At 41.5% G+C, this 12,833-nt stretch overlaps 1 protein-coding gene across 1 annotated transcript in view; it reads left to right on the top strand.

The window, feature by feature from the left end:
• Positions 1-12,833, top strand: part of pdcd4a (programmed cell death 4a) — a 50,208-nt gene that overhangs the window by 14,671 nt on the left and 22,704 nt on the right. Inside the window, exons 2-4 of the mRNA XM_027168767.2 lie at positions 765-1,064; positions 1,322-1,419; positions 1,498-1,611. Coding sequence (XP_027024568.1) covers positions 765-1,064; positions 1,322-1,419; positions 1,498-1,611 — 512 coding nt within the window. The remainder of the gene's footprint in view (positions 1-764; positions 1,065-1,321; positions 1,420-1,497; positions 1,612-12,833) is intronic.

Below are 12,833 nucleotides of genomic sequence, written 5' to 3' on the forward strand. Positions count from 1 at the left end.
CCTGCAGATGAATGTTCTACGATACTGTTGTGTTCCGCTTTATGCAGTCCCTCTAGAAAATGTGTGGGTTACATTTCTGTTCCATGTTGCCACTGTCTAATATCGGATGTAAAAAAACGACGATCGCAAAAAAACAGTTTTGTAAAAATTTCACACTCCACATTTAGGGGGGGCCACAAGGGGATCCAAGCTTGTCGTCACAGGGGCACTGTTGTTTATTTGGCATTTATCTGGTTTAATTATGGTAAGACTATTTAGAGAACATTTCATGAATTTACTCTCTTATTTTATTTTCTTACACTTTTATTGGATTTTATTTACTTACACTTTTTGGGGAACATACACAGTTTTACAGTACAGGATAAGCTATGTGTGCTTTTGTGTCAATTTTATGATGAGGTGATGGATAGCTATCATAACTATGATTTGAATTGTGATTTACCAGTCAGATGGTGCACAGCACCCTGGTGATGTTTTCCAAATGGATTTCCGCTCCAACTCTGCAGGGGTGCAAGCCTAGGATGCTCAGTGATTGTTGTAAATAACAATCAAGGATTACTTTACATAATTCACAGAAGAAATCACTAACTTTACAGTTATGCAATCCACATGTGAAATTAAAATTGTTGGAAAGAGGAAAAAAACTAGAAGTATCTAGACCCATCTATTTGATCACACAATTATAAGTTATAATATATAAGCAATTATAAGTTGTTTCTCTTCTCTGAAAGTGTGAATAGTATTGTTTGGAATTGTGTGTTCAGGTGTGTTCTCTGTAAGGGCAGAGCTATGTGAGAAGGTGGAGTCTGTGTATGACGAGGAGCTGATTGATTGTGAAGTGAATGGTAACTGGACACCACAAGAAAAGGCTCTTCATGAGGCCCGGCTCAAAGCGAAGGCTAAACGTCGCCAACGGAAGTCGTCATCATCGCGTGATTCCACCCATGATTCTCTGTCAGAGTGTGTGGGTGGGGACGTGACTGACCCTCACAGCCCTAAAGAAAGAACGCAAACAAATGACCGAAAGTCCCGCATGGGGAAAGGACGAGGGCTGCCCAAAAAAGGTACGTGGCATTGCCAATGCTAAAACACACATGCCCTGAATTACTAAACCTTGATCCTGAATTGTAATGCATGTTTTATATGTATATCTGTGAAGTCATAGGGACCCATGTGGATGGGCACTTTCAATGAATGTCAGTCGATGTTCTGGGGAAATTAAAACGTTGTGAAGTAGAATTCTAAAGTCACAATGATTTAATGTAACTTTGTGATCTGTTACTGCAATTCATAGGGTGTGTTTTTCTGTGTGAATGTATAGGTGGAGCTGGGGGAAAGGGTGTGTGGGGAGCTGCTGGGTTGGTGTATGAGATGGAGGAACCAGACTGTAAAGATCCAAATTATGATGAGTCTGCACAGGTGAGTGGAACATACTCCTGCCTAGAACTATTTATTAGGAGCTTGAAATTATAAAGCTGTGTGGGTGTGTCTGTGTAGGGGCACACAGTATATGCCACAGTGGTTCCTGAACTGGAGGAAGAAGACCTAGAGAAGTTTATGAACCCCATGATACAGGAGTACTTTGAACATGGAGACACTAAAGAGGTGGAGGTGAGTTATGTATGTATGTGTGTGTGTGTTTATTTTTGTAGTACTTTTAGCAATTAACATGGTCTCAAAGCAGCTTTACAGAACTATAGAAACAGAAAAAATAGCTACTAAGAAGTACTAAAAGTTTAAAATTAAGTTATTATATATATATATATATATATATATCTATCCATAATGAGCAAGCTGGAGGTGACCGTGGCAAGGAAAAAACTCCCTGAGAATATGAGGCAGAAATGTTGAGATGAACCAGGCTCAGGATCAAACCCATCCTCATTTGGTTGACACTGGACAGTATGTAATGTAAATAATGTCATTTCTACAACAGTTTATAATTGTGCAAGCAAGAGCTCCTGAGAAACTAATGGGTCAGCACAAACTCTGAGTTCAGAGGGTTTAAATGATTGCTTATAAAGGCCAGACCATTCAGCTGACTGACGCAAAATTGGTTCAAAGAAGGCATGACAGTCTCCCCAGGTGGCCACATCCACAGCAATCCCAGGAGTCACTGGCTGAAGATGCAGGTCAATTCCCGGCAGGGTGAATACCGGGCGACAGAGACTCCAACTAGGGGTAGAATGTCAGGATTGATGAAGTTACTAAGAAGAGGCAATCAGGCTAGGAACACAGAGCACTGGGAGCTTGGGAGTGGCATGTGCAGCTTGACTGGAGAGCGAGAAAGGGAGAGGAGAAAATGGATAGGTGTGATGGTAATCATGTGATGGACAATTTAGAGTGGCAAAAAAAAGTATTTGAATCTTTTGGAATTTCATGGTTTTCTGAACAAATTTGTCATAAAATGTGATATGATCTTCATCTAAGTCAAGGGTATTGACAAACAATGTGTTGTTGTGAAAGTTTTGAGGTTCGAGAGAATTAAAGCATAAAAATATCACACCAACAGGCACGGGCAAGAGTATAAAGGTTTTCACGGTTTATTGTTTTCAGCTTTGCAGAACGACCCAACACTCTACGTGTAAAATCAGAGAGGAAGGGCCACCATTATTGATAACACCAGCATTTTATAGACAGGAATAAAATAAACAGGACATGTAAAACCAAAACATCATCCACCATTGGCTTAGAAGCATCGCCTGTTCATCTTCTGACCAAGCTAATCCCACGGGAACAGAAAAGGTCTCATGGGAAAGCTCTGATTAAATGCAGTTTTAGAAAGAAACAACTGAAATCTCTAGTCACAATAACTACCAGCCATGGGAAATACAGAAGCCTAGAAGGACAGATTCATGTGTTCTTCTCTAAAGTAAAAATTTCCACTACAATTCCCCCCTTTTGTCCCTGGGACAATACACAAAATTTTACTTATCATTAATCTGTAACAAAATCTAAACTCTAAATGATCGATCGATACCAGTATTGTTAATCAACTACTTAATCGACAACATTGTTAATCAGCTAGAATATAATCACTTAAATCTTAAGCTAATCATGTAAAGTCTCACATCAGCGTATCATTACCCCTGTAGGGTTCACATGAATGCTTCATAAAATACATGATCTTTAGTGGATAATATGCTGTTTTTGTGGGGACAGGACCCGTATATATAAGAAATATGCAGTTAAAGGCAAAGCATTAAGCATTAATCAAGTCGTAACCTCACTACAAGTCACAGTCTCTACTGTCCGTATTCACCTTTGTCAGTCTGGGCAAATTCAGTGAAATAGTCATCGCTGAACGGAGGACTCCATTCAGGGTCATCGTCAATATCGTCTAGTTTCACAAGTTGTTTGGTCGTTAGATTGGACATTATGATGTAATGAATGCATTTGTATATGCAAGGGCCAAACAAACATAATAAGAGTAATACCACAATCACTGGGATTATCATTGATAGATAGGGAGTCCACTGTCCGAACAGTGTATACCAAAGTCCCCAACTATTATCTCCGTGTTCGTCTCGTTTCATTTGGTTTGCTACTTTGTGCATATCATGCAGTGCATCTGAGATAGACCCATGGTCGTCATCATTCGAGGGAATGAAGGTGCAACATTGATCTCCAATCAGGGCACATACACCTCCCTCTTTAGCTAATAGAATATCTAAGGCCATTCTATTTTGTGTAGCAGTCAATCTAAGGGCCGCGAGTTCCTGTTTAATGCCTTCGGTTGCCCGATTAGTGGAGTTAATATAAGTGGCAAGCCGATAATGTGTGACTTCTAGTTGATTCCAAACCTGAGTCATCCCATACTGTGGGAAGAAGGAATCAAAGAATTTACTCAGTGTAGGTTTCAGTCTATGTTCTGGCATCATACATGATGTGGGGGAATCATACACACATAACAAGACTCATTTGTGATCATTTTGGCAGTGTAGTTGGCAAATTGCCAATAAGTGTTTTCATGCACGTCTCTGCGACTTCTACCAAAGGTGGAAGTCTTTTCTGCATTCCCTCTAATTAACAGGCAGATCATAAGGATGCCAATGATCTCTAAAACTCTTGGGTGATAGTCAAACAGGCTCCTCATCTTAACAGGAGCTTTTACTCATCAATGTTGATCGATTGTAGAAGTCAGATCTTATATTTGTGTTTGTATGGGAGTCTGGCTGTCGTAAATGTGTAATGCTGTCGTCATCTGCTGTCGTAAGTGTCTTTCACATTTACCTCTTTCAGTTCATTAATTTCATTTACATTTGTGTTTACATTCATGTGTGTGCGTGTGTGTCGATGTTACTCCTTCAGATGACGCTGCTCCTTCTCGGTGTCGGCTGCTGCGTTGTATCAGGGTTTTCTTCTGACTCAGACACTATACGCGTCGTGGAAAGTCAGTTGGAGCTCACGGGAGAGGTTACTAGCACGTCACCGTGTGCCCTGATGCCCCTTCTCATTCCTCTTTGCAGCTGTCGGGTGTTGGTTTTTCCTCTGGCTCAGGAACCCGCTTACAGTGGCTAACGTGAATCCACGTTGCTCTCTCTGCAACCTTCACCGCAGTCTGCGTGGTCAGAAGTACCTGAAATGGTCCCAGCCACCGCCTGGCTCTCCAGCTTTTCCTCCTGAAATCCTTCACCACCACCCAGTCACCTGGTTTGAGACTGTGCAGATCTGTTTGCGTCACCTTAGGCAGTGCTTCCTTCACCTGCTTATGGATTTGAGACAAAACAGAGGACAAGTTTGCACAATAACACAGCATTTCATCTTCACATTGGCTTGTGGTTAATCTGGGTGTGTGTCCAGGCTCAATTCCTGTATTTGGGGGTCTGCCAAACAGTATCTCAAATGGGCTTAAATTCACTCTCCCTCTAGTTCCCGTTCTCATGTATAATAACACAATGGGAAGGGCCTTTACCCATGATAGACCTGTTTCATCACAGCACTTGGCCAATTTATTCTTTAGCGTACCATTTTCTCGCTCCACAGCCCCCCCGCTGGCAGGGTGGTACGCACAGTGTTGTCTGAGATCTATACCCAAGTACTCTCCCACCTGTCGAAGTGCTTGGTTTACAAATGGAGTCCCATTGTCGCTACTGATTTTGTCAGGGATTCCCCAACGAGGAATAATTTCAGACAGGAGTGCTTTAGCTACTGCACTTGCATCCTGTTTGGAAGTGGGGAAAGCTTCCACCCACTTAGAGAACATATCCACTATCACCAAACAGTATTTTTTGCCTTCACTGGGTGTCAGTTCAATAAAATCCATCTGAAGGTGTTCAAATGGGCGCTCTGGGAGACCTTAACGCCTCGGCCAATGTTGTTTGTTGCACACACTATACATTTCTCACAAAACTTCTGGGAATAGTTTGCAAAGCCCTTAGTGTGCCAGTATCTGGAGACACTGTTATACATCCCCCCTTTTGACGCATGGTCTTGGCCATGCGCCAATTTAGCATAGAATTGAAACAATTTCTTTGGCAAACATGGCTTGTCATCAGGGCCGTACCAAACCCCATCTCTTCTCTGAAGGCTGATCCATCCACAAAAAACTCAAGATCTGGATTCTGCAACGGCGTTTCCTGCAAATCAGACCTAGGACTGCAAATTTCATTTACAACCGCAACACAATTGTGTGGTTCTCCATCTGCTTCTGTAGGGAGAAGAGTTGCAGGGTTTAACACAGTACAGCGTTTTACTTTCACATTTGGCATGTCAAGCAAAATAGTGTGATATCGCAGCCAACGTGCCGCAGACATATGTGCTGTTTTCTGTTCAAGAAGAAGAAGAAGCGACACTGCATGTGGGACCAAAAGAGTTAGTTCACTGTATCCCACAATATCTCTAGAAGCATTAACTGCTTTCTCAGCTGCTGCTACTGCTCTTAAACACATTGGCAGGCCTGCTGCTACCGGTTCCAATTTAGCAGAGAAGTAGGCCACTGGTCTCATTTTCCCACCATGATTTTGTAATAGCACTGATGTCATACAACCACTTTTTTCATCAACTGTTTGTACAAACAATTCTTTTGGATCTGGAATCCCTAATGTTGGGGTGGTTTGTAAAGCCATTTTCAAATCTACGAAGGCTTTTTCTGCCTCTGGTGTCCAAGTCAGTGCACTGTGGGCCTGTAGGCCTTTCCCATGAGCAATTGCGCTCAAAGGTGCTTCGAGGACTGCATAGTTTGGTATGAAAGTCCTACAATAAGAGCACATGCCTAGAAATGACATCAGTTGTTTTTTTGTGTTAGGCTTTGGAATGTTTTGTATTGCTGCAACTCTGTTCTGCTCAATAGTTTTGCCTTGTTCTGATATCAGATGCCCCAAGAATTTCACTTGCTGTTTTACAAACTGCAGCTTTGATAAGCTCGCCTTGTGACCTTCCTCCGCTAGATGACAAAGTAACGCAATAGTGTCTTTTTCACATTGCTCTTTAGATGGCGCTGCAATCATGCAGTCGTCCATATATTGAAGAATTGCTGACCCTGGGGTCAGCGTCAGAGATTCAAGACTGTTTTTAAGAGCTTCATTGTAAATAGTTGGAGATTCGCAAAATCCCTGACACAATCTGGTAAAAGTGTACGGCTTTCCATTGAAAGAAAACGCAAACCAAAACTGGCTGTCTGGATGAACTGGTACACTGAAAAAAGCATTAGCTAAGTCTACCACAGAAAACCACTTGCTTTCTGGTTGAATTTGAGACAAGATTGTGTGAGGGTCTGGCACATTTGGAGCTCTTGGAATTACTGCATCATTCACTACTTGCAAATCTTGGACAAAACGCCACTCCTCTGGTTCACCCAGAGGCCTAGGTTTCCTCACTGGAAAAATAGGTGTTCTCACTGGGGAGGTTTCACATGGCACAATCACTCCAGATTCAAGCAGTGAATTAAACACTGGTGTGATACCCCTAATAGCCTCTGGCTTTAAGGGGTACTGAGTTTTGCAAGGTCTGTAATCCGATTTAGGTGTTATCTGCACCGGTGCACAATTTTTGATCAGACCTACATCATATTTCCCTGTTGCCCAAAGTTCTCTAGGAACTGCTTGTAATCGGGGATCTTCCCCAGAAATGTGTGTCATCTGCCACATTGTTTTCAGTACATCTGTGTCTGCCTGTGGCATTATCTCAACTGTTCTGTCAACAAAAGCTATCCAATTCAAGTGCATGCAATAGGATTTAGTTTTCTCACTGTACAACACTGTGGGATCTGAACTGGGTTTCCAATCATCAGCTTTCACACATTTTAATGTCCACATCCCTAAATCTTCCCATTTCTCTGTTTCACCTTTTGATAAAGACACATGTGGGTGTAAATTCTCTATAGTGAACGGATGGGCCTTCCCCGGCTTCACATTTATACTAGAAAGATTCACTTCTGCAGTACATCTGTAATTATCCCAATACAACTTTGTCAGTAACAACACATCAGCTTTTGGCTGCATTTCAAACCACTCTTGTTCATAAACTACATCAGGCCCTGTGTGTGTGTGTGCTGTGCAGTGCAGATCATGTGTGTTCATGTACTGTGTGCGTGTAGGGTTAGTAACATCATAGGCCTTATCTAAGAGTGCTTGATTCACTGAATTCACAGAAGAGGTGCTGAGTTCATGGGCAAATACTGTTGCCCATGACTATCTTAGTTTATTGTTGACAGTCTCTGCACCAGAAAGCCTGTGCTATGTGTGTGTGTGTTATCTTTTGTTTTGGCCTTTTCTCTTTTCCCCAAACCTGCTTTGCTCTCCGGAGAGTCTACACCGAGCTCGTCAGCTCTTAGCGGCGGGTTTTCTCAAAACCTTGCAAACAAGACACCTTTAGCACCTAATCCCAGATTAGTGCCGTGCTTTACTTTTGTATTTTAGGCCTTGCACTAGGTGCCTATCCAGGTCACTGACCTGTCGACAGATCCAGGTTTAAATCCTGTCTTTACAGCACTTTCTACACAGAGACAACCAACAATATTCACTATTCAACACTAATGAATTCAACTATGGTTTTCAAAATAAAACCCTTACAACTTTAGCAAATTAAGCAGTGTTCTTTAACACGAATAAAAATAGATTCTCTCACCTTCCACACATCCAAGTACTTTTGATTCCAGCGTTGAGGCGGCTCACGGTGAACTCCCGAGTCCTCTCACGCTCATAGCCAATTTTGCGGTCGAGGTGAAGTTAACAGCCTTCAAGGCTCGAGCGCTGCAAGCCTCCCCGGGAATCCCCGAAGTCGACTCTCAAACGCGGAATCCTGCCGACAACGCCAGCCTGTTGTGGAAGTTTTGAGGTTCGAGAGAATTAAAGCATAAAAATATCACACCAACAGGCACGGGCAAGAGTATAAAGGTTTTCACGGTTTATTGTTTTCAGCTTTGCAGAAGGACCCAACACTCTACGTGTAAAATCAGAGAGGAAGGGCCACCATTATTGATAACACCAGCATTTTATAGACAGGAATAAAATAAACAGGACATGTAAAACCAAAACATCATCCACCATTGGCTTAGAAGCATCGCCTGTTCATCTTCTGACCAAGCTAATCCCACGGGAACAGAAAAGGTCTCATGGGAAAGCTCTGATTAAATGCAGTTTTAGAAAGAAACAACTGAAATCTCTAGTCACAATAACTACCAGCCATGGGAAATACAGAAGCCTAGAAGGACAGATTCATGTGTTCTTCTCTAAAGTAAAAATTTCCACTACAGTGTCTAAAAATAATTACACACAAAAATTCTGATCTTTCATGTCTTTATTGAACACACTCATTCAAAATTCAAATGGCAGTGGAAAGAGTAAGTGAACTCTTTGATTTAATAACTTGTTGCCAGCCCCCTACTTTGGCAACAATAACCTCAACCAGGTGCTTCCTGTAGATGTGGATCAGGTCTTCACATCGTTGAGGAGGAATTTTAGCCCATTCTTCCTGGCAGAACTTCTTTAGCTCTGTCATATTCTTTGGACGCATTCATGCGTATGGTCCTCTTCAAGCCAATCCATGACATCTCTATTGGGTTGAGGTCTGGGCTCTGACTTGGCCACTCCAAAAGGTGATTTTGTTTTTCTGTTGCTCCGGTGTTTTGGGTCGTTATCCTGTTGCATGACCCACCTTCTACACAGTTTCAGCTGATGTACAGACATTCTCACATTATCCTGAAGAATTGTCTGATATACTTGGGAATTCATCTTCCCCTCAATGATTGCAAGCTGGCCAGGTCCTGATGCAGCAAAGCAGGCCCAAATCATGATGTTTCCTTCACCATACTTTACAGTTGGGATAATGTATTCATGATGATATGCCGTGCCCTTTCTATGCCAGATGTAGTGCTGTTTTTTTTTTTTTTTTTTTCCATATAGTTCAATCTTAGTTTCATCAGTCCACAAAGCATTTTGCCAATACTGCTGTGGAGTGTCAATGTGATCTTTTGCAAGTCTGTCCCTTTAACACCGGTATCAAAAGCTGCACCAAGATCAAGCAACACCAGCAAAGAGTGATGACAACCCTGATCAGAGACCAGTAACAGGTCATTTACTACTTTAAATAATAAAGTCTCTGTGCTATGATGAGGCCTAAATACTGACTGATACATTTCATGAATATTACTACATAGGAACTTTTCTAGGATTTTGGAGATGTAAAGGTTGAAGTCAGGTTTTCTAATCAAAGCTTTGGTGATTGCTAATATATCTAGAACTACAATATCTAGAGTGTAGCGAAATACTGACCCTAAACAGTAGCAGACTTAATTTTACATTTATCATGGTAACATAGCTTCTGATTGAGACACTGTGACTATTTTCTATATTTAATCCAATAATCTTCCAATAATCTTCTAGGTTATCAAAATGAATATTAATGTTGTCTTTGTATAAAGAAATAACTAGGTTTGAAATAAAAACCTGCAAATCCACAGAGGAATTCAGAATATGGTCCAGGAGTTAAACATATGTATAGATTCTTACTTGACTCTAAGCTTATCATCATGAATAACTGTGACTAATCGGGCGGACAAGTTTTGTTTAAGGACACAAACTCGTTTGGTGTTACCCATGTTTTTTTTTTTTTTGTGAACTCTGGTTCACTGGGCTACAGACTTAATATACCATGATCATAAATCACTGTTCAAAGTTTACATTTTTTTTTATTTTTACACATATACAACAAACAGGGAAGGAAGTGCTAGTTGAGGTGTTTCATGAATAAGTAGGTCAACTGTTGTTTGAAAATAGCCAGTGACTCAGCTGTCCGGACCACTAGGGGAAGTTCATTACACCACCTTGGTGCCAGAACAGAGAAGAGAACAAAGGTGCTGGCTGTGTATTCACTTTGATCTATTGTTATGCCAGTAAGGTTACTAACACATTTTCTGAGTGCTTAAAGATTTATTTTTTTAGCTCTGGAAACAGACACAGTCACTATATTGTGAACCCTGGCTGAATGCAGCTAGCAGATGGTCAGATTAGCCTGCTTTTCGCTCTCTGTTTCTGGATTATCAACTTCTTAAACTATATGCTATGTTGCAAAAAATGCGTGCAGCACCTTTCATATGAGGAATAGACACTGTCCCATCCTAACAGGCCTTGCCCTCAAAAGCACTACCTGGACATCCAGCAGTTCATCAACCATAAACTGCTGTAAGCCAAATCACCACACCACAATGATATGGGGCCAGAACATACTACAGCATTGGGCATCACCTTTGCTACTTTACACACCTCTACAATATTACTCTTCATAATCTCTGACTGACGAAGGCGAATATTGTTATTCAATTTTTCAATACAAGTTTATTTGTATAGCGCTTTTTACAATAGACATTGTCTCAAAGCAGCTATACAGAACATAAACATAGAGCAGAAGGTAAACATAAGGAATAATAAAAGAAATAATGAATAATAAAAGAAAAAGAATTAACAGAATAAAAAAAAATCAAGATTATTATTAGATATAAATAGTTCACAATCTGTGTGTATTTATCCCCCTATGAGCAAGTCTGAGGTGACTCAGGCAGCAGTGGCAAGGAAAAACTCCCTTAAATTGGTAAAGGAAGAAACCTTGAGAGGAACCGGACTGAAGGGGGAACCCATCCTCATATGGGTGACACTGGGGGTGTGATTATAATATACAGTCAGATAAATGTTGTATTGGTGTAAGGATCATGGACTTCTGATCTCCTTAGTATCACAGAGTCTAACTGGAGATGTCTCAGGATTCTTAGTCGGCCTCGGCTCAGTAGACGTCCAAAGGCTTCGTCCCACAGAGGACGTTGGGAGCTGGTACAATGTCTGGATGCCTCGGGATGGGTACAAATAGAGAAGCAGTGGAGAGGGATTAACATATCTGCTGTTCATAAAAATGTGCAGGTCTGATGTACTGGTGCATGATATTATAGGATGTATTATGTGTATGCCTGACTAAAGAGATGTTTTTGATCTACATTAAAACTGGGAAAGTGTGTCTGAGCCCCGAACACTATCAGGAAGACTATTCCAAAGTTTGGGAGCTAAATAATAAAATGCTCTACCACCTTTAGTAGACTTGGATATTCTGGGAACTACCAGAAGTCCTGAGTTTTGTGATCTCAGAGAGTGTGAAGGATTGTAACGTGTTAGAAGACTAGTTAGATACATGGGAGCTAAACCATTAAGCCTTGTAAGTAAGTAGCAGCAGTTTGTAATCAATTCTAAACTTAACAGGTAGCCAGTGTAGAGATGATAAAATTGGGGTTATATGATCATACTTTCTTGTCCTAGTGAGAACTCTGGCAGCTGCATTTTGTACTAACTGTAACCTATTTATTAAAGATGCAGGACAACCACCTAGTAATGCATTACAATAGTCCAGTCTAGAGGACATGAATGCATGAACTAGCTTCTCAGCATCAGATACAGACAGGATGTTTCTCAGCTTGGCAATATTTCTAAGGTGGAAGAAGGCTGTTTTGGTAGTATGGGCGATATGATTTTTAAAGACAAGTTACTGTCTAATAAACACCAGGGGTCTCATTTATAAAACTGTGCGTAGGATCCCTACTAAAAGTTTACGTACGCCCAAAAGCCAAAAATGGCGTACGCCAAAAAAAATTCCGATTTATAAAACCGTGCGTACGCACCCCTGTAAGCAATGTTCCCTTTGTAACGTATAATGTACGTTCGTGAACCAGCCTCAAATCCCGCCCTGTACACGGCCATTTTTTAACCATAAATAGTCAATGCAAATCACTGCGCGGGCACGAGAGTGGACCTCGTTATAATGAGTTTCCTCTGCGCTCTGCGTGTTTAAAAATGGGGTGAGGAGCCGTGTCTCAGGGGGTAGCCACTGTCGCCTGCAGGTTATAATTATATTAAAAGCAACATTATAATTATATTAAAAACAAAATTGTTACATTTTCTACTTTTTAATATTGTTAAACTCCCCAAGAAGCCAGCCTACACCTAGCTATTGCGCCTGCATTTAATCTGTTCCCTACACCAGTGGTCCCCAACCCCCGGGCCGCGGACTGGTACCGGTCCGTGGACCAAATGGTACCGGGCTGCCCAAGGAACATTAAATTATTTCCATTTTATTTACTGTGGTGTATTTCTCTCGGGTTTGTGCGACTTTCCATGGACAAGAGGTTAACTGGTAGCTGAGAGACGTCACCTAAAGGCGCACCAATACCGCGCATGCGCAAAATATCATGATAAAACGGGCCAGGGTTAGGTGACGTCTGGAGCTGAGCGGCTGTAAGCGGCAGTGGCGTTGTAGCTTTGGTGGAGAGAAGGTGTGTATCGCTCTTCTCTCTGTTCACCGGTACTTTGTCATGTTTAACAGTGCTTAGTGTACGTGTATATTGTGTTTGCTCA

The sequence above is a fragment of the Tachysurus fulvidraco genome, chromosome 4 (assembly GCF_022655615.1).
Source record: "Tachysurus fulvidraco isolate hzauxx_2018 chromosome 4, HZAU_PFXX_2.0, whole genome shotgun sequence".
In the NCBI taxonomy this organism is placed as follows: domain Eukaryota; kingdom Metazoa; phylum Chordata; class Actinopteri; order Siluriformes; family Bagridae; genus Tachysurus; species Tachysurus fulvidraco.